At 46.9% G+C, this 22,403-nt stretch overlaps 1 protein-coding gene across 1 annotated transcript in view; it reads left to right on the top strand.

Moving 5' to 3' along the window:
* The window catches only part of LOC147426916 (uncharacterized), a 110,480-nt gene extending 88,607 nt beyond the window's left edge, over window positions 1–21,873 (top strand). The window contains exons 13-20 of the mRNA XM_086498006.1: window positions 14,472–14,579; window positions 14,648–14,724; window positions 14,802–14,885; window positions 19,221–19,341; window positions 19,769–19,852; window positions 19,959–20,024; window positions 20,105–20,200; window positions 20,305–21,873. Of these exons, the coding sequence (XP_086354132.1) occupies window positions 14,472–14,579; window positions 14,648–14,724; window positions 14,802–14,885; window positions 19,221–19,341; window positions 19,769–19,852; window positions 19,959–20,024; window positions 20,105–20,200; window positions 20,305–21,417 (1,749 nt within the window). The 3' untranslated portion in view covers window positions 21,418–21,873. The remainder of the gene's footprint in view (window positions 1–14,471; window positions 14,580–14,647; window positions 14,725–14,801; window positions 14,886–19,220; window positions 19,342–19,768; window positions 19,853–19,958; window positions 20,025–20,104; window positions 20,201–20,304) is intronic.
* The last annotated feature ends 530 nt before the right edge of the window (window positions 21,874–22,403 follow it).

Below are 22,403 nucleotides of genomic sequence, written 5' to 3'. Positions count from 1 at the left end.
CAGAACTCTGGTTGGGCGTCTTGCATGTCGAGCTAGAGTGATCTGTATCTTCTGTTGCAACCTTCGTCGGTAGTGGGAGACCCCCCGAGGTCGTGGACGTCTGGATCTGCCAAGTTCAGTGGCTCGGTCAAGCAGTGTACCTCTAGTATGAGTAGGCTGTAATGACTGCTCCGTTTGCTCTCCTGTGTCTGGTGTAAAGAACTCTGTGATTCGTCTTTGAGACTGTCTTTCCCCTGATGTCCTCAGCAAGCTCTCCCTAGGTCTGCGCAGCTCTAGCAGGAACAATCCGAGACACTTCTGATCCTTGTATCTCATGACTCTAGAAAAAGGTCCGAACCCTTCTCTAAACAAGCAGTGGAAGCGTCCGCGTATCTCATAGTATGCCGGGCAGTGGCATGTGTAGTGCAGTTCCGTCTCTGGCTCTAAGTTACATAGGTGATATCCTTGCTCCTGCCGGCACCGCTCGGAATCGGCCAGTCTTGATCTGGAGCTGATGTGAGGATGTGCGTATCTGTCCAATAGTGCATCTTATTCCATGAGATAAGTGTGTATCCATGTATGGTGGCCTAGTCACAATCCGTCCTCCGTGAGTTGGAGAAGATGCTCTTTGTAGAAGGCCATCTTCGTGCCCAACTCCTGTGTCGGTTGTATCCATGTCCTCCTGGTATTTAGTTGAATCAGATCCTGACGTATGAGCCTGGTGTAACCGGCCTGTTAACTTCAAAAAGGACGGTAGACTTTACTTCAAACCTTGATTTAGCTTTCACCCATTATTAGTCGTCTATTCTACCTGTGCTATAATGACACAAGAGAGGGGAATGGGATACAGATGCTAGAATGCATCTGTATGCGAGTCAGACACCAGATTGGCCCCTAAATAGGCGCCCCTTTCGGTATTTCTTTATTCTTTAAAACAGGGAATAAAAGCTGTGGTTCCCTACAAGCTGCCCCACACAATCTGGGCTGAATTTCATCTGTTCCGGCCCGATTTCGGCAGCATAACTGTACTAGGACCCTTCACAGTCAGTATCCCCACGCATTAGATGACTTTCCCGACGCATACGGACACTTTGCAAAACCTGGCGAGAATCTGCAGCACGCTGAATTCTCTGTTTTCTGCCCCGAAAATGTGCCAGATCACCTGTACAGCGGTCACCTCGCGTCCCCGAACCTCCTGGGGGTATTAGGGTCCGTTTAGGGCCGAAACCCTAAACCTGAAAAAATACACAGCAGGCTGTAATTTACTGTTTTGGGCTCCGTTTCGCGTGCTGGTCGCATCCGTAGCAAGTCCTCGAGCTCCCGCACCTGTAGGGCTACTTGCCCTTTGAATCGGACGAGATTTCGCACGTGAAACCTCTCCGAATCACCTGTACCTGCGGGGGATTAGCCACTAGCTAATCCAGTACCTGTGCAAGAGGCTCTTGCCTCGGCAATCGCGCATGAACCCACACAACTGTACATGGTCAATCTGATGAGCCCACTAGAGGGGCATAACCATAAAGAATAGGGGAGAGAGAGAGCAGTGAGAGGTATGCAGGCCATGACATCCTGCACCTCACTGTACATAGAGGGTAAGCCAGCACTCCATTGAAGCTCTCCCACCTGTGACAACACTCAAAAATGAGCTCACAGCTGAAAATCACGTTTTTGCCTTCTCTTTAAGTAGTAAACTGGCCTCAGAGTGCCAAGTGTCACTCATTTGTGCATTTTCCCGCTTTAGACCCTCGGGTCTAAAAATATCTCACCTACAGCCTCTGTTGACTAGGCCACAGAGTAACAGAACGATCTCCATGTCAAACTGCACGTAATGACGCGAAGACATTTTGCCGTCCAAAAATAGCAATCCCTAAAATTTAGGAGTTTTTGCCATCACATTCTTCTAGGTCATCTGACGCTCTTTGTACACTACAGCCACACCCAGAACTGAAATGTAGCCTATGTAGCAAAGGATTCCGCTTTGGCTGGCCAATGACCCCACTTTGGCTAACCATAGTCCTTGTCCAACCTTAGTGCTCTTTAGCCCTCAGGCCTGGACTCTCTCTGAATAGTTCCACATTGCCTATGCAATGCAGGGCAGTTAGATTTCCAGAGGGGTGTTTCCAAAAGGTAAAACAAACGAAATTCCCCAAAGAAAGAGAAAATAAACAAAAATGGAATTGCCACTGGCTGGTGACACCTGGTGATCTCTGTCCGTGTGAGAGACAAGGAGGGTGTATCCAAGGAGTATTGAAGCGGAGGTAATCTATCCATATTGAGACCATGCGACTGGAACCATGATGCCATTTGTCCATACCAACATGCTGTATCGCTTTGTAGAGCTAGTTGTCGAGATGACTCCAGGGCAAGCCGAGCGTATCTGTCTCTGGGGAGATCCCATAAACAGTGCATAAAGGACACCGATCTCGTCAGTGCCTCCACCACGAGGGGGGGGGCGGCTAGCTCGGCTCGGATAATCTCATGTGGTACTGAGGCCTTAGCCCGAATCATCCGAGCGATCATAGAGACCAGAGGCCTCTCCATACATCTCCATCCATCTGTATTACCAGATCTCCCATGGTGGTCTATTGAGGGTCCCCATACCTGAACTCCATAGAGCATAGCTGGAGTCACTAGAGTGTCAAAGAGCCATAGCTTTGTTCACGGTTCCTGAAACTGAATCTGCGAACACATCCTCTCCAGTCCTCCCAAAGCTGCATATGCTCTCGTCAATCTAGTCTCTGATGCTCTCCTTAGTGAAAACACCGGTCCACTGAATACTACCCCAAGATAGGTATATGCATTTGTGTACTCCATAGTCTCCTGGCCATACATAAATGTGGGTGCCGACCTCCTGACCCACTGTGGTGTGGTGTTGAACACCATAACCTTGGTTTTTCCCAGATTGAACGACAATCCACTGTCATGAGCAAATGTATGCAGAGCATCCAAATGACGCTGCATCCCCTCTGGGGAGTCTGAAATCAGCACAATATCATCAACATATAGTAACAGTGGAATCCATGTCCCTGCTAGCTGAGCCCCCCTGTCTCCCTGCCGCTCTACATAGTCTGAAAACTCATCCACATACATAGTCTGAAAACTCATCCACATACATACCAAAAAGAGTCGGGGATAGTGGGCATCCCTGCTTTACTCCGATAGTGGAGTGGACCATGTCAGACATTCCCTCAGTGGTGCGTACCCGTCCCATCACTGTCCTGTATAGAGCCAGAATACCCCATATCAGCCTTGTAGGCACACCCATGTCCTGTAGTCTGTGTATAAGTCTGGCTCTCGGCACTGTGTCAAAAGCTTTGCAGAAATCCACAAAGCTACAATAGATTCTCTTGCCATGGTGTCTACCCTCCTCAATAATAGCTCTGAGTGTCAGAATCTGGTCAAGAGTGGAGAAACCTCTCTTGAAACCTGCTTGCCCTGGTGCTCTTATTCCCTCTCGCTCTGCCCATCTACTCAGCTCCTGCTCAAGGACGGATGCATACAACCTAGCTAATGTGTGGCCAACCATGATGGTGCGATAATTCGCGGGAATCATGGGATCTCCTTACTTGAAAATAGGCACAATCGTAGATATACTCCAGGTCTCCGGGAAGCCTTCATACATGGCTCTATTAAACATCATAGCCAGGAGCTCTGCAAGCATATCCCTGGCATGGATGAAGTGCTCTGCTACCAGACCTTCATGATCATGCGCTCTCCTTGTCTTCATCCTATCAATGGCTTTCCTTACCCTCTCCGCAGTAAAGAAAGAACATGTCTCTAGGCATGTCTCTAGTGGGTCCGGCAGAAGTGGTTGCCCTGATGCTGTGTAGAGAGATGTGGCATATTCCCCCCATGTCTCAGTGAAGGTGACCGCGGGTGGTGGTGAATGCTCGTGGAATAGCCTCCATGCTTCGCCTGAGTCCCGATTTATAAATAGCTGATATAGATCCCGCTCTAGCTGAGATAGATAGGCCCTTTTCTTTTGACGCACTAAGCGGCGAAAGATAATCTGTGACTGTCGATGTGTGGTAATACCCGTGAGCACTTCCCTCTGTAGTTTGATCCTCGTCTCTTTGCACTCCTCATCATACCAACTGTTCTGGGGCATGTTCCCAGATCGTCTCCGTGTGGGCTGGCTGTGGGAGTATGCCTCTGATGCTGCATCATGGAGCATCTCTGTCAAAATCTGAGTGAGTTCATCTAGTGGCCGTCCTGGATCCTGGGTGCATAGCTGCCTGTATATCTCATCCATATACACAGAATCCGTCTCCCTCATGAAGGTATACCGAGTGTGTATGGGGACCCCACCGAATGGAGCCGTGCTGAATTGAAAGGTCAGGGTGAAAGACACGATAGCATGATCAACTGCTATTCCAACTGGCCTAGTGCCCACCATGAAATCCTGAAAGAATGGGATGAGACCTGGCTGGGCCATAATGTAATCCACTGTGCTCGCACCATGTCGGTGTGGAAAGCAAGTAAAACCTCCAGCTGTCAAAAATCTTTGTAGGCCATTCACAATGGCCAATCTGTGTGCGGTTCCCATATCTATCAAGTATCTACCATACTCAGTGTATTCCTCATCTTGTGATAGTCTGGATAGACCCATCTCTGTGACGTCCAGCTCCCTGAGCATCTCTTCGGAAGTATCATAGAATATTGTCTGGTGGTGGGCAGTCCTAACATTGAAATCCCCTAGTATGATAATGTCCCCATCCTTGGAAAACTCCCATATGTCATTATCTAAAATAGCAAAGGGGGATTGTCCTCTAGGTGGTGCATATACTGACGTACTAGGAGGAAAGTAAAAAATAGCAATGTAGAGGTATCTGCCCGTCTCTACCCTGAGCCTCACCCACATGTACCTAGCCTGTCATCCTTGCGTGCTATATATATCATTGGTTGCAGTTCCTCCCTGAATAGAACTGCCACTCCCCCCTGAGCCCCGTCCTCGATGCTCCGATCTGGTCTCTTGTCTGCAGGCTATCTCCCATCTATATCCACTCACCTGTGGCATGGATTGTCCCGGTGCTTGATGCGTCTCAGAGTAGAAAATGATGTCTCTCCCCATAAAGCTATCCTCAAAGGCCCCTACATCAAGACGGAGTGACCCGTTACAATTCCAAGTTGCCATCTTTAGTGTGGTCCCATAGGTCTCGCACTGTCATGCAGGGCGTCGCTCCAATATCACCACCTTTCCATCCTTGTAAAAGGCAATCTTCCCCTTTTCCCTTGTGGCTCTTATTTCCGGCATTACTTCTTGCATATGAGCAATCTGCGAGAGGGTGAGGTCATCTCCAAGAAAGATGCCCGTCTTCTTTAGAGTCGCTCTCTTCTTCAAGAAATCTTTCTTCTCTTCCATGGAGGGGAAGCGGAGAATGAGTGCCCTTTCCTTCGAGGTTTCTCCGTTGCTCCCACTTTTCTTAGTGCCCACTCTCCAAGCCCTTGTATGCGTCTGCTCGTTGACCCCCACCAAGGTCATGAGTTCTTTCACCTCTTTGTCTACATTATCTTGGTCTCTGAGGCCACATACCCTTACGTGTAAGGCCTGCACACGTCTCCTTTGCTCCTCTTCGAGTGTCAGGTTGATGATGGTTGGTGTGGGGGTGGGAGTTATTTCCTTGCCTTTCCCTTTCTTGACAATCTCGATCCATTTTTCGGCCTTTTCTGCTTTTTGCTGGGTCTTTGTGATGACATCTACCCATGAGGTCGTCATTTCTTTTTGTTGCTCCCCACCTTCTTTGATGGCCCGTACTTGTTCCTTGATCGTGTTAAGCTCTTCAATGACAGAGGGTTGAAGTTCTTCCTCTTCGAGGACATTCTGCGATCGCACCTCTGCAAGCTCTTTCTTGAGTAGTGCGATTTCCTCATCTTGGGCCTTCACGCGATCTTCGAGTGTACGTATCGTGATTTCTTGTGTTGCCACACGTGCGTCGAGGTCGTTAATAGTACCTAAGAGGTGGCGGTTGATCTTGCAGATGGACTTGCTCAGTTCTTCTTTGCATTTTTGGATGGCATCCTCCACCGGGTCATCCTTGCTATTCAGCTTTCTCATGATTGAGAGGCCGCATGCACCCACACTAGCAGCGGGCGCGGTAGCTGGGCGAGTGTGGGAGCGTGAGGAGGTATGGCAAGCGAGGGGCAGCGATAGAGTACAGACGCGAGAGAGAGAGAGAGAGAGAGAGAGAGAGAGAGAGAGAGAGAGAGAGAGAGAGAGAGAGAGAGAGAGAGAGAGAGAGAGAGAGAGAGAGAGAGAGAGAGAGAGAGAGAGAGAGAAGGTGAAAGGGTTAAAATGTAAAATGTAAGTAAAGGTAAAAAGGGGGGGGGGGCGATAGGCGATAGGGTGAAAGGGTTAAAAATGTAAAACGTAAGTAAAGGGTTTAGGCGATAGGCGATTGGCAGCGTGATAGAGAGAGGGGGGGGGGGGGGGGGGGGGGGGGGGGGGGGCTATAGCGATAGAGAGAGAGGGAGCGGGGGGTCGGCGCGATAGAGAGGGGGGGCGATAGAAAGGGAGGGTGGCAGGGCAACGCGCGGCGTAGCGGGGGGGGGCAGGGGGTGTGGGTGCGAGGCGGGGAGAGCGGCGCTGAGGGGGGGCTGCGTGTAACCGCGCGCGGGGCAGCAGCAGAGCGAGGGCAACAGAGAACGCAGGCAGCAACAGAGCGCGCAGCAGCAGCACAGAGAGAGAGAGAGAGAGAGAGAGAGAGAGAGAGAGAGAGAGAGAGAGAGAGAGAGAGAGAGAGAATCCTTGCGCAGGGGATTTGTCAACGTGGGTGCTGAACTAGAGGTTGGGCGTGTGTATGGCACGGGTGTGCGCAAGCGGTGCTTCCTCCCAAGAACGCGCGTGCGATGCTTTTCTCTCAACCCACGCGGCATCTGTAGACCAAGCCAGCGTTCGATTTTTTTTTACGCTGCCTTATGTTAAAACATGACCAGGGACTTTTTTTTTAAAGTGACTTGGTCACTTGAGGTTTTTTTTAAAATATGGTTTGGACACTTTTTTTAAGTTAAGTGTGAACTTGCATATTATTAATAAATCACTTACAGAGACTTAAAAGTCTGCAGAGATCTCTCTTTTGACTCCTTTGCTCGTCACCTGAGCTCTCCCTCTCTCACCTGCTCGCGCTCCGGCCATCACCTGCTCGCCTTCAGACGCTCACGCCGACGCGTGGAACTCTTTGAACTTCAACTTCTCGCGAACGGAAAGTGCAGAAAAGGCCCAGATTCGCGTGAAATTTCCAATTTTTTCACGCACTTTGCCATGGATTCCTCCAGCTCGGATGTGCAACGTGACGACGCGCCATGTAATATTCAAATTCCATTCACGCATCTCTCTACACATGGATTACAAGTACTTTCTAGAGTTTCGACTAGTGTGTTACCGCTCTGGAAAACGCGAACGTTCAGACGAACATTCGCTTGGCCTCTCTTGAAGGGGTCGTACAGGGGCTGAGTTCCCGACCCTCTACTCTCGAAAATATGGCTCAGTCGACGACTGCACGTATTTTCGAGGGTGAAACCCATCTCCAGCAATTGCGGACGCAGATTGTTGCTTTTGGGCGTTCACAGGGTGGTCCGACTGCCACGATTCCGTACAAAACTACAAATTTCTCAGGGGAAGAGAAGGAGTGTACGGAAGTGGCCGTAAATAACTGGCTGCACCAGTGGACCACATACTTTGATCTCCATGGAGAGCATGATGAACGGAGGATTCATACAATTCCTCTCTATCTGCGCAGTAAGGCGCTTACCTTGTGGCGCGACATGACAACGACGTGGGCTGATTTTTGTTTGGAATTAAAGAGGGATTTCGCCAAAATGGATCCTTTGAAAGCTTATGCCAAACTGTAGAGTCTTTCTATGAAAACTGTCTTTTGATAAATATGCGACAGCTTTCAAAGAGGCGCTCACCTTTTGCAAGGTGGACTCTACGCACGCTGTGCACATGTATCTGCTGGGATTACCGTTGGGCCTTAATTAAGGATAAAGCCCCAACTGATGTCGAGGATGCAGTGGCAAAGGCCAGGACGTTCCATGGATAAATGGAGCGAATTATGAGAAGAAAAGAACTGCAGACCATCACTCCAGTGAGGGTGCTTTGAGGAAGCGACCCCGATTCCAGCATAAGTCCAAATCACTGCCGAGATCTTCTCAGGAGAAGACGAAAGCCAAAAATGCTTTAGTTGCTGATGCAGTGAAGAAGGGGGCTTGCTTCGGATGTGGCCAGACGGGTCACCAAATCAAGGATTGCCCCAAGAAGAAGAAGACACAGAAACCGCAAGGTCGTCCTTCGGTTCAGATTCATGAGATCTCAGGTAACTCTGATGTTGTTCAAGTTGAAATCCATCACTTAGCGCACAATTCATGCACTAATTGTACTTTTAGCACCAAAGTGTTTGATAAGCACGATCTCCTCCGTTTCCTCGGGAAGATCAATGGTCACGACGTGACCGTACTCCTTGATAATGGAAGCTCACACAATTTTGTGGATGCAAAATTGGTGCAGAAACTGAGCCTGTAGACGCGGGACAGTGACCATGAGTATCGCGTGAAGATGGCTCGTGGCGTGGATACGGATGTATGGAATCAGATGGTTCCTGACTTGTCGCTCGAGTTGGCTGATTACAAAGAGAACCTGGATTTCCACATCATGCGCCTGGACAGAGCAGATGTTATTTTATGAATTCCATGGTTTTATGATAAACAAGACTCATTGTATATAGACTATGTATATCACTCTCTTGTTTTTGTTAAGCAGAACATGTCTCATGTATCCGTGTCGCTTTGTAATCAAAAGTCTGTAAATAATGGTTTTGCAATACCAGTTGTTACTGCTTTGGAAATCTATAAAGAAATAAAGTCTTCTGATGTTGACTTTTATCAATGTGTACCGTCTGGTTGGTTTGATTCATTAGTGCTTGGTACTTTTGGTGAATTTCGTGAAAATGTTTCATGTTCTTCTGTTGAACTTGGGGATTCCGACGAATCCAACTTTATCCTAGAAATCATGACTGATTTCGAGGATGTTTTTCCTGATGATCTACCTCCTGGCTTGTCGCCTTCGAGAGGAGTAGATCATGGCATTGAGTTGGTGGCTGGTAGCCAACCCTTCTCAAAGCAACCCTATCGGTTTAGTAAAACCGAGGAGGACCGGATTCAACGACAGCTGAAAGATTATCTCGACACGGGTATTGTTCGACCAAGTAAGTCTCCGTGGGGAGCGCCAGTGTTACTTTCTCGAAAGAAGGATAACACTATGCGCTTCTGCGTGGATTACAAGGGGTTGAATAAGCTCACTGCCAAGAACAAGTATCCGCTCCCGCGCATGGACGATCTGATAGATCGGCTCCATGGAGCGTTGTATTTTACGAAGATAGACTTGCGATCAGGCTATCATTAATACGGATCAAACTGGAAGATATTCCTAAGACAGGCTTCCATACGTGTTATGGTCACTACGAGTTTTTGTTCTTGCCTTTTGGTTTGACCAATGCTCCAGCTACGTTCCAGCAGATGATGAATGATCTGTTGAGACCATTTTTAGGCAACTTCGTTGTTGTATTTCTCGATGATATCTTAATCTACAGCCGAAGTTTGTATGAGCACCTAGTGCATTTACGCACTGTTCTCGAAGTACTGAGAACTGAGAAGCTTTACGCTAAGGCTTCTAAGTGTGAATTCTTTAAGAAAGAGCTTCTGTACTTGGGTCACATCATTACTCGCGATGGAATTCGCGTTGACCCTGAAAAATCGGATAAAGTGCGAAATTGGCCCATTCTGAAGAATGTACGCCAAGTAAAGTCCTTTTTAGGCTTTACTGGCTTCTTTCGCAAGTTTATCAAGGATTACTCTAAAGTTGTTGCTCCGCTTATGCAACTTTTAAAAGGAGGGGTCAAAGGGCCGAAGACTTCGGGTCCTTATCGTAAAGGTAATCCCCCTGTTGTCTGGAATGAGCGTCTCGACGAGAGCTTCCGGACACTAAAGCACTTGGTGACTACTGCGTCAATATTGCACATTGTGGACAAACCGTTTGTGGTTGAAACGGATGCTAGTGATTATGCTATTGGTGCGGCATTATACCAGGATGGACGTCCTGTCGCGTTTGAAAGTAAGAAGCTTTCTGACACTGAGATGCGTTATCCAACGTATGAAAAGGAGCTTTACGCCGTAGTCCACGCCCTGAGGAAATGGCGACACTACTTGTATGGCTCTACGTTTGTTGCATGGACGGATCATCATTCCTTGCGCTATATCTGTGATCAGGGTGATCTCAGAGGCCGGAAGGCTAGATGGGTTGAGCTTATGCAAGAGTTTGACTTTGAGATCCGTTATAGAAAAGGATCCAGTAATCGAGTTGCCGATGCACTCAGCAGGATTCCTGAGGTTAATGCCTTGTCTATGGCTGAAATCTCGACGGATTTCTATCTCTCTCTCCGAGGGCTATGTCGTACCAATGGCCATTTTGGCAAGATATGGAACGAGGTCGAAGCGGGGCATGACTCGCATACAGGCTTGGGTCGTCCGGAGACCCAAGTGAGTCGTGCTGGAGAGACGAGACAGCGACAATATTCCATTAGAGGTGGACTATTGTTCAGAAATGGTAAAGTCTGCGTGCTGGAAATCGATGAGATTCGACAAAGGATTTTGTGCAAATGCCACGATGTTCCTAGCGCTGGGCACCCAGGCATCCAGAGAACTTTGGCTTTGGTCAAACGATATTTCTATTGGCCAAGAATGCGCTCTTACATAGAGAACTCTGTGAAGAGATGCGCTCAATGTCATGTCAATAAGATAGAGCGCCTTAGGAATGCTGGCCTGCTACATCCATTGGAAATCCCAGATGCCAAGTGCAGAGTATTTCCATGAATTTCATCGTTGGTTTGCTAAATACTAGTCGGGGCAATGATGTTATTTGGGTTGTGGTCGATAGACTCACAAAAATGGCGAAGTTTATACCAACAAAGTCGACAGTAAAAAGCCATGAGTTGGTGGTTTTATTTGTCGATTAGCTTTATAAGCTGTATGGTCTCCCAGAAGATATCGTCAGTGATCGAGATACTAAGTTCACTGGCCGATTTTGGCGAGATGTGTTTGCTCATCTTCAGACGAAGTTGAGTATGTCGTCTTCTGATCATCTTGAGTCTGACGGACAAATTGAGAGGATGAATCAAACATTGGAGAACATGTTGAGAGCCTATGTCTCTCACAGGCAATCTGATTGGGAAAGGTATCTTCCACAATTAGAGTTTGCCTATAATAGTAGCAAGCATTCTGCTACTGGATTTAGCACGTTCATGCTGATGTATGGATTTGAACCTAAATCCCCAATTGCTATTGGCTTAGAGAAAGTCAAGGAATGCCAAGCTCAGGATTTCCTGTATGACATGCAAGAAATGCTTGAATTGGCTAAGGATAGTATAAGAACGGCTCGTGATCGAGTCACTACTTATGCTAATCAAAAGAGGTCTCCAAGGACTCTAGATGTGGGACAATGGGTCTATCTGAAGATACCCAAGGATTCCAAGACTATGCGAACAGGAAAGCATTATAAGCTTTCAGCTAGATATTGTGGTCCGTTTTTGATCACAAAGAAAATTGGCCAAGTTGCTTACAAACTGGCTCTTCCTTCGGATGTTAGTGTACATCGAGTGTTTCATATCAGCCGCCTTAGAGTGAAATTGGGCGAACCTGACGTTGTTGTGCCTATCGAGGAAAATGTATGGCAAGATATTCAAATTGAGTATATTCCTCGAGAACCTGAAGCAGTTTTAGATCATCGTACCCGTCATTCGCGCCAAAAGGCTTATGACGAGTACTTAATGAAATGGAAGGGTCAATCTGAAAGGTTTGCTACTTGGGAACTTGTTAGAGCTTTGAAGGCTCAGTATCCCCACTTCATTGATGAGGACATCAATGGTTATTAAGGGGGCAAGTATGTTATGTCCCGCTCACAGGAGAGGGGATCTAGCCCAGATGCCATCGGGATGGGCGTCCAGTGTCCGGGCGGACGTAGTGTGAACTCGGCGAGTGTGGTCGGCCATTATTATAAAAGGAAGGCCAAGGCCTCATTTACAGTTATCGACCCCCACTAGCTGAGTGCTAGTGGTTAGCCCGCGAGGCTAGGAGTGCGCAAGGTCACCTCGAGGAGGTGAGGCCGGGTGGTATGGGACGCCCGGTCTTACAGGTGCACGCCTATGTCCTCGGACGCTGGCCCCAGCACGAGGGAGCTGCCGGATGGTGGCTATGGTCGGGTGGTTCGTTCGATGCGTATTTGTAGGCGGTCTGTGTAGCCGGGAGATCCATTCTCCTCGTTCGTTTCACTGACCGAGTACATAAGTGTTGGCTAACACCCATGGAAGTTTCCATATGGTGTACGAATTTCCCATACCGTACAAATATGCCATGCTCTATGAATAGACGATACAACACAATGTACAATATTACATGGTTCTTAAGAAATTTTTGAAAAATACACCGCACGAATCTAAAACCATACATTATAGATTGTAATACACGATATTTTCTTGTATGAAACCGTACTGTACTTTACTATAGGACGTTATGATGACAATGTTGATAACAACACACACAACTTCACACCATGTACAATGACTGCAATACAAAGGGGGTGGTGAGAGGGATGTTTTTGGACTTCCAGGAGTAGACTTAAGACAGAGAGAACTCTACAATGAGCAATCTGGAGCCAAATATCGCCATCAAAGGCCATGCAAGTCAATAATACTCCCGTCCAAAAGGTAGCCTACCTTAGAGACTTATCTACTCGACTCATCCACAGTCTAGTCGAGCACTTGCTCCACAAGTTGAGCTCTAGTCACTGGCCCCAAGTGGTTAGCCTGGTCCACCACATGGTCACCATGAAGCGCATTACGGTGGGCATGGATAAGTAAAATGTTTTGAGCCGTGAAATTTTCCGTTGGTTAAGTGAAACTCATGCTGTTTCACTAATGTAAGGTACCATAGTTTTCGGTTTTAGGGCCTTGCAAAATCCACATATGCATGTTGCAGTCCACGTGTCACTCTACTCGATTATTAGACTGGAAGGTTTTGTGGTGAAGCAGCATGTTTAGAGGGTGAAGCGTTTCGGCCTTGAATTGTTTTGTGGTCACTCTGGGACTCCACAGTGTCCAACTGTAGACTCGAGTCAATGAAGCGACTTGTGTATGCCTTTGCAGCCTACCTTGTGGACTGGCTACAGATTGCGTGCCAGTAGTCTCCTTACCATCTCAGTGAGGTGAAAACTAAAACTGCACCAAGCAAAGCCAAACTGGAAACTGCCAAACATGATGTGAGACACTCGCATACTACATATATACACTACATACAGTTCTGCTTATACTGAACACGTATGACGAGGGAGGTGCCGGCTTGCGAAAAAAGTGGGGTAGATTGAATGGTGGTGTCTGTGTAACCTGCAGAGTAAAGATGCAATGAGGACGCTGAGGGTGTTGAGCAAGGGATAGATTCCTTTGCCACTGATGAAGTATCACACAAGGAAGATGTGACATGAGCAGAGCACAGAGACCAGAGAGAAAATGCTAGAACCCATTTGTACAGATGGATTGGATTGAATCGGAGGTGCAGGACACAGGGGGTATGAATTCCCTAACTTGTACTGTGGGGATTATCTTCAATTTTTTGAACATAATGGCGATAATGTAAGTTTGATATGATAATAATGGGTGCCCCAAGTGTCATCCTGACCATCACACACAATACTATGACCATAAATTTCTCTTGCAGCCCCAGTAAATCGTGCACTTTGTTCCAACCTCATTGCTCAACTCCTCTATATGTAAATGGAGGTAGGGAGGATGTGTAGAAGTAGGGTCCACTTTAGCTTTTACTTGAACCATTTCCAAAGAAATAAACTCCTCATCAGAATGTCCTCAGCAAAGAAGCGACGAAGTGCAGTCTTTGCCTCCAAGTTTGTATGTGTAGCACTTAATGTTGAAACCATGTTCAGTCTTGTTGGCCTCCCTCTGTCTCCTTCGATGGAAGCACATTTCTTGCAATTACGAGGTTCTTTTCTTGGGCATTGTCCAATTGCTAATAGCTGTTAGCATCTGCTCTTAGGCTTAGTCCAAGAATGGTATTACACAAATGCAAGTGAAATGGGAGCTTCGCAGGTTAACATTGTGGTCTTTTTTGGTTCTCCAGCGGAGCTCTTTAACTCTAGTCATGTATCGCTGATTCCTTTGTATCTTTTCTAATTAATGACTTTGAATAAGCAGAGATACACACAGACAACTGGAATTCGACTATTATGATTCTGTAATTATGTTTTCCCTGATGTTAAAGGTGAAGTATTTCGTTTCGAATGTTCAGGTTTTCTGTGGAGTGTTGCTAGTCAGATGGAAGGGCTTTTGATCAAATTCTAAATTGAATATTGTCTGGTTTATGCTTAGATAACTGTTGCCAAAATTGTGCTTATATAGAAGAAGTTATGGGCTGACTTGATTGAGGGTTTCTTTCAGCTTGATGAAGTCTCTGGGGGGAAAGTTGAGTGGAAAGAAGTATTGCGAGGTTTTTGGCCTGAATTTGAAAGTGTTGTAGCTACATCCTTGAAAGTACAAGTATCAGAGGTAATCGTTACATGTTAGTTTGTCTTTCTGTGAGAGGCAAGTTGTTTGATGCTTCATTTTCTGGACAGGTTATTGATATGCTACAACAGACATTGTCTTCCTACTGTTTCAAGGGCCTGGGTATAAGTGGTCAGACTTGTCCAAGGTGCTAGCATAATGTGTCGTAACGTCTCTTCTCAAGTCCTGCAGTACAATAACTTGGTTTTTATGTTGTCTGGACAGCTGTGGACAAGGGAAACTCACACTGAAATTAAGTCGTTTTGGATCTGGCTATTTTTTTGGCTGCAACAGATATCCAGACTGTAGGTAAAAAGTCTCTACTTCCAAGTTAGGAGTTTTACTAGCCTGCTTTGAACAGAAGAGAGATAGATGGATACATAGATTTTATCATCGCCCTCAAAGATCCAATATTACCCATGGGACTGATAAGGGATTCTCGATGCTCAAGGATCGTGGTTATGAGAATTGCAATGGAGAGCGGATATTATGGCTGGGAGAGGAAAGTGTGTAGGTCTAAGTCATGGCTGAAAATGTGAGGGGAGCAAGTTAGGATGTGAGCAAAACCTGAGCAGTCTAGTTGTGTGTGTTAGTCAGACTCTTGAACTTGTAGCGCTTTGGGTGTGTCCATAGATAACCATTTCAGTTCTTAACCGCAAGGTGAATCTTCTCATGTTGTGTCCCATAGGTCGTGAGTCCCTATGCAACGACCTTGCCATCAATGATGACCCACCCACTGCGGTATGGTGCTGTGCTCCCTTCTTCACGTACTTAGAGCATCCTAGGCATGCATGACTGTCTATGTTCTACTTGTATTGGTGTGAGGTCCTCGTCTAGGTAGAGGGCGGGCCATGAGTCCTCATAGAATCACCCTTTTTCTAATGAAAGAGTTCCTTGCCTCTTCGAAAGAGAATTGGGGGATGAGGGCCCCCTCTTTCGCTAGGTCTTTGCCGGGTCTCGGAATCTTGTTGAAGGGGGGTGACTCTTCTTCTTTGTACCCAAGCTTGGTAAATAGTTCTCTGCTATCCCATGTCAGGTGTCGAGTCTTTCTTCTCTACTATGCCGGTGACTCTTATGTGGAGTCGGTGGGCATGTCGCATCTTCTCCTCCTCAAGGGTAGTGTGTATGGTTAGGGATTAAAAAAAAGAAAGAAAGATCCTTCCATTAGCTAATAAAAATTGCCTAGCGGGCTACAAACTGCCCTGATAAGAGGGGGACTAGATCAGAATGTGGGGAAACCCTCCCAGTGAAACAGTGAGATATGTACAAGGATGGCTAAATTAGGATATGGGAGGAGGAAACAACCACACAGGTAGTTGGTAATGCCATCTAGGCACCCCATGGACCATGGTGTAGAAAGGCCCTGGTCGCTAGAGTCGTAGGAATGCCTCATGGTGCTCTTGCATGCGGTCAGAGCTGCCTTGAAGCCTCTAAAACTGTCCCCTGAGTGTATGGATCAGCTCCAGCCATATGTCATGTACACTCTCTGCTACTGGGATGGGGTGGGCCTCCATGATGCGGAGGCATCCCTGAGATGTAAGCTTTGTGGTGGGTTGGAGTGTAGGCCGGCCCTCCTGTATCACAATCATCCTGCTAGCTGAAGACAACTCGAAACGAAGTGCTGGTCCGTGTGGGTAGACCATGCTGCAGCACCTCAAGTGTATTGTCTATAGTTGTCGACAGGGTAGGCATTACCTGTAGAATGCAAAACCGAACCTGCTGTGCCATAAAGCAGTCCCACATACGAAGCGGCCGTGACTAAAGTGGGTGGTTGCAGGGGGCAGAGCCCGCCGGATGGCCACTGTAGACCAACCTCCTCCCATTTTCGGTGGCTGGATGGGCGTCTTGGTGACTCTCCTCGGCTCCCTATTGTCCCACAAGTGCCCCTAGAAGTTTGTCAAAAACTCAGCTATGAGACCACCCTCCTACCAGTGCTCTGCAGCAGTAGGCCGGGCCTCCCTCTGAGCGCCCAGTATGGGACGCCCTAGTCATGCTGTGTACTGAAAGAAGGGGATCCGTGTGTGATCAGCTCAAGCAAAAGGATCCCTCAACAACCACTCCTCTAGGCTCCACTACACTCGTGTCAGAGCGCGATACGCCCAAGCCCATAGCCGCCAGTGTTCAGTCTCAAGATCTGACGCGTCGGGATAACGCACACAGGTCCTCCCATCAATGTCCACAACTCGAATCCGCTGGAAACAGCACTCTGCTATCTCTTGTGTCTTAGTAGTAACTCTGTGGAGGCGACCCTCTTGTTGAACCTCAAAGAACATGCAAAGGCTTGAGTCTGACCAAGCCCTAAGTGTTATAAGGACCTCAAGGCGAGTAAAAGCCCCCATCGAGCTGGGAGCGTCCGGCTCGAGAGGAGTATGCCACTTTGCTGGTATGGCCTAAACAAGATCCTAACACATGCTCTGCACCCCCCTCATGCCACGCAGCTGGATGCTTTGAATCTCCTCAAGAAGAGCTGCTAGTTGCAACCAGTCTCCTAGGGTGTGGAATGGACTCTTTGCCATGGGATCCCAAGAGACATGGGGTCTACTCCTTGATTGACATGTATGCCAAATTCAACATCCTCACAAAAGCGCAAAAGATTCTTAACACGAACCTATCCAATATATCATCATCTGCCAACTATGTGACCTCGTTGAGTACTGACCAACGGGTTCTTTGTAAGAGGCTGCCTCAAACGCTCCTCAGTGCATGTGGGCTGATGCTGCTCAATTCCCCTCCTCAACTGCTCCCAAGACCAAAGAAAGCTCAAAGCAAACGGGTCCTCCCATCTTCTGCTCAGTCCCACTCTGTGCATTTTTGTGAAAATCCATGGAGTGGAGGGGCTCCAAGGTTTGCCAATCGGTAAGTTAGCCGCGGATTGGGCGAAGCAAAAGCTCCTTCCAAGGCTCCTCACCTGGAAGAAGACCTCCGACAATGAACTTCCCAAGGAGGAATCTACTCTGCCGTGCTGGATCTATGATCCCTAACCTTCCGTGCAGGTGTGAGCAGGCTTTTGAGATGTTTTGTTGTGCTTCAGGAGCATTGATCAACTGGAAGAAGTCAATTGCTTTCTGGGTTGGCAGTGCTCCTACGCCTGATTGGTCGCCAGGTGAGGGTTTTAGATGGATTCCCCAGAGACTGCAGTTCGCTACTTGGGTTGTTAGGTTGGCGTGGACTTGTCCCCTTAATAGCATACTGCTCCCCTCCTCCTCTGCATTAGGGGGAAGTTGCTGCATTGGAGTTCGGCACGGCTTTTTTTTGCAAGCAGAGTTGTTGTGGCCAACCAGGTGCTGTTGGCTACTATGTGGTACATCGCGTCTTGCTGGATCTTCTCGAGCTCCAGCTAGAGAGGCTGATCAGGAACTTTCTTTGGTCAGGGCGCGAGACCCAGTTAGCCCGGGCCAAAGTAGCCTGGCAGGTCATCACCTTACCATGTTCTCGAAGGTGCTGGGGATCATAGACCCAGTAGTAGAGCAGAGTGCTTCTTGGGAATTTTGTTGTCAGAGGGCTGCTTCTAGGGGAGGGCTGAGGAGTGGCTGGGACCAGCACCAGCCCACCTGCACGGAGGAGCGCTTGAGACAGCCCCTTGTTTGGAGCCAGCCTCCACGAGCAGGACGATAGTCATTTAGGGGGGTCAACCTACACTTCAGCCTGCTTCCGCAGCTTCAAGGCTCGCCCTGTCCCATCGGCGAAGACTTTTCGTGACTTTCGGTTGGAGCTGATTCATACTCTCAGGGGTCAGTTCGAGAGACTTCAGGGCAGCTCTGACTGCATGCGAAAGCGCAGAGAGGCTTCCCTGTGACTCTAGCCCCTAGGGCCTTTCTTCACCATGGTCCAGGGTGCGCCCAGATGGCACTACCGGCCATGTGTGTGGCTCTTTCCTCCTCCCATTTTGTGATTTAGCCCCATTGTACATATTTTGTTTGCTCACTGGGAGAGTCTCCCCATGCTTTTGATGTAGCCCTCTCTAGTAGAGGTGGTTTGTAGCCCCATGGGCAGTTTTATTAACTAATGGAAGGATCTTTTTCTTTGGAGAAAAAAAAAGAACCAACAGCTTAAGGGTCTCTTGTTTGTCTGTTCAGTTTCTGTTTATCAAGTGAGGATCAAGGGCACCAGCATCCTTTGGTTTTGTTTATGTCTCTTACCATCAGCTGTTTTTAACAACGTCCTCGTCCAAACAGAAAAAGTACAACAAAGGGGCCTGACCGTTATCCATCACTGCATAAATAATAAATGGCTCATGCAGGTCAAATGTGAGGGTTTTCCTTTTCAAAAAGTTATTCTCTTTACAGTTCCTTTCAGCTTGTAGACTCCAAGGAAGTTGCTGATTAGTACGTCAGTGTTCTTAATTTATGCTGTCAGTTCAGCTCTGCGTTTGATTAAGTGATGTTGTCGCAAAATGTGGGTGCAAGAAGCAACCTGATTTCAAGCGATATATACTTGATGATAAGAATTTTAGGAAAAAGGACTACAAAGAAATGAAAGATCTAGTAACAATCTCTGCTTATGCATAGTCAAGTAGCTTTTTACCCTTGTTTCAGTGCCTGTGAAGATAGTTTTTCTTGTAATATTTGATGATCTTGCAAATGTGACTGTTCTTAGCGGTACTGTTGTTTTTTCTTGTCATGTGATGTTGGGTTTTGATTTCAGCTACAAAGCACAGCTTCTTGACAATGAGAACGTAAATGAGGAGGAAGAGAACAAAATGCCATCGAAGATGATTCAAAATTCTGATGTTCTTTTGGGCTTAGATCCTGACACAAATTTGGAGGTACTTCTTAATCATGATTATGAAGCAGATATTTGCATATCCTGTGTATTCATGTGTTTTCCGTGTTATGACATAAGTTGGGTCGGCAACCATTTGTAGTTAAATCTTTCTGTAAATAAATAGGTTGATCGTCCAGCATAGAGTCTTAGTAAATTGGATCCTTCTGTGTGTGCGCCTGCGGATTGCCTAGTGCCACATCATCATTCTGTGACAGCCTGGGCTTGAGAAAGCTTAATACTAGAAATATATTACAGTATTCTTTCGAGGAAACACTGAAATTTGTGGATACTCTGCTTTCTTACAAGGTAGAAAGCTAACAGAACCTTCGGATGTGTTGTCTTTTGCCAACTGCTCGGCTGTTCTTGTTAAGCCAAGAAAGGTCACTCACTACACGCTTGGAGTTGCAAGTGACCTCTTTTTTGAACAGGTACGAGTGAGAAAGGGACCTTACGGATACTATATTCAATCAGGGAAACAAGGAAAAGGAACACGCAATTTTAAGATCCCAGAGGTTTTTTGTTATGTTCTGTTTTTATCTCTATCCAATAGGGCTCCACATTTGTCACAGTTTGCAAAGGTGCGCTGGTTTTTAATTTATTGTGGTTGCCATGCCTCAGGGAATTAATCCGAGCGATTTGACCCTGGAGAAAGCCAAGGAACTAATGAAGTTTCCTATGTCACTGGTAAGGCGGAGAAGGCATGTGTTTTGCATCTAGAGAGTCCTTTGTCAATGCATCCAAGCTCTTTTCCCTACTTGATTTAGGGTAAACATCCAGAGGATGGCGAGCTCGTTACTCTTGGCATTGGGAGTAAGGCGTACTATGTCAGACATCGAAATGTTCTGGCCTCAATACCCAAGGTAGCTACATTGGCACACCATGCTTGATTTAGTGAGTTATAATTGATAGTGCAGTTTATGAGTTTTCTAGCTAACACGGTTCCTTCTCACTTTGGCATTGGCAGGGAGAGGCACCACAGGAAGTAACGTTGGAGCGGGCTGTTAATTTGTTAAAAGGCAAAAAGGTCAGGCGTATCGGGCGAAAAGGATTAGCAGTGCATGCAGCTGAGGAGAAAAAGAGAATCCTACAGCAACAAAAAGCAAGTAGAAAGGATGCAGTGTCGAGAGGCAGAAAGGTTGTACAATTGAGCATTATGACAGCTGAAGGCGATGATCCCAAAGCAGAAAAGGTTCCGAAACTGGGAAACACTGAAGATGTAGAGGGTGCGGGAAAAGCCAAAAGGATCAGAAAGCCAAGGCCTGTAAAAACAGATGGTGAAGAAGATGACCCAAATAGTTCTGAAAATGTAGAGGGTGAGCCCATAGTCGAGATGAATAGAAAGCGAAGCGTTCTTAAGATTGAAGGTAAAGAAGGTGACCATAAAGTCAAGGAGGTGAGAAAGGTAAGCAGCATGGAAGTTGTGGATGATGAAGCCCAAGCCAAAATGATCGGTAAGGAAGAGACTGTTGAAGCTGAAGGTGAATCAACAGCAGGAAATGTTGCAACGCCAAGTCCTGATAATCTTGCAGAAGGTGAACTGAAAGCAAAAAGGCTGCTACATCGCAAGTGCAATGAGTCATTGGCAGGTGATGAGAAAGTTAAAAAGTCTACTGTGAGTGCAATAAGGGAGGTTAACTTCGAAGCGGATGCAACAGTGCAAAGTGATGCAGGAAAACGGAAGTCAAGAAAAAAGAAAGCACAGTTGGTGGGTGAAGGTATTGAAGATGGACTCGATCCAATTCAAAAGATAGTTGTTAACATTGAGGGTGAAGCAATGTCACAGACTACTATGGAGCAGGGTAGTGACTGTGTTGAAGAAGGTAAACCCAAAGCAAAAAGGTTGGCGCGCCGAAGGGAAAATGATTCAATTGCAGCCAAGGAGAAAGAGAAAATTACAGGGGCCAAGGAAGCACCAAGTAAAGCTGATGGAAATGGAAAACAAAAGCGTGGAAGAAACACAGCTGTAGATGATAATGTCCAAATGAATTTAGAAGCCAAGGAGCCAGGATTAGAGCTGTCATCGAATGGAAGACTAAAAAGGTCAACCGGGAGGAAGAGCACAAAAGCTGCTGTTTAAGAGCGTGGTGTGTCAAGTGGCTTGTCAACTTGTCAATGTAAGGGAGGACTGTTTTTTAATATGGGGGTAGAATGATTTGGGAGGAAGCAGGCATTGAAATGTATCACAATCTGAATGGAGAAAAGCTTTAGCCAGGAACAAATAGAAGATCATGGTGGAAATATCATACCCTCTGCATGCTTTGGCAAGCCACAGCATGAGAACTACCAATGTTGACTTCCCACACTACATATTCTAAACAAAGCTGGAACAGCTGCGTTGCTGCAGAATTAGTGTTCCGTTGTTCTACAGACATGGGTTCCCTTCTTTTTGCATGTGAAGGAACCCCAAATGCATACTCCATGCTCTGCCTCATTGGTGCCCATTCAAGGGTTCGTCAAAAAGGACACATGTAAATTTTTTTAAACAAGCTTCCATTTTGGGAAGCCCCAATAGAGCAATACATTATAAGGGACTCTCTCTCTCTCCCCCCGCTTGTCTTTTCTTGAGGACGATAGAGGATATATCGCTAATGTGTATTGAGTTGTCTCATAGACCAAGTTCGGCCTTGGTTTGAAGCTCCAAAAGTATAGCCCAAAATGAACAAGTGGACCACCTCTATCTTAAGAGCAAAAATGCCATTGACCTTGTCTATACCGTGATCCAATCGCACAGAATGAACCCCTTGTGCTGTGGATATGCTTCCTGCAACTACAAAATCATGAGGAGACTTTTATTCAGAACGCTGGCAATCCATGCCCAACACCAAGATAGGGTGTGATCCTTCCATCGAGGCATATTGAAATTGTAGATGGAAACTTTCACTCACGAGAGAGAAGGAAAATTCGAGCTTTTTACGTCTATTAGAAAATGTGGTCTTGTAGAAACAGGGGAGGCTAGGATGCAAGATGCATGGTATATGGGGCTGTTGGGTTTTTTTGTTGTGTGTGGGGGGGGGGGGGGGGTTGCTTGTATGGGCTCAAAGAATTACAATCATTAAATGCAGC

The sequence above is a fragment of the Adiantum capillus-veneris genome, chromosome 24 (assembly GCF_014529385.1).
Source record: "Adiantum capillus-veneris isolate H3 chromosome 24, ASM1452938v2, whole genome shotgun sequence".
Lineage (NCBI taxonomy): Eukaryota > Viridiplantae > Streptophyta > Polypodiopsida > Polypodiales > Pteridaceae > Adiantum > Adiantum capillus-veneris.
Note: the sequence above shows the minus strand (reverse complement) of the source record. Positions and strands in the feature narration are given on the sequence as shown.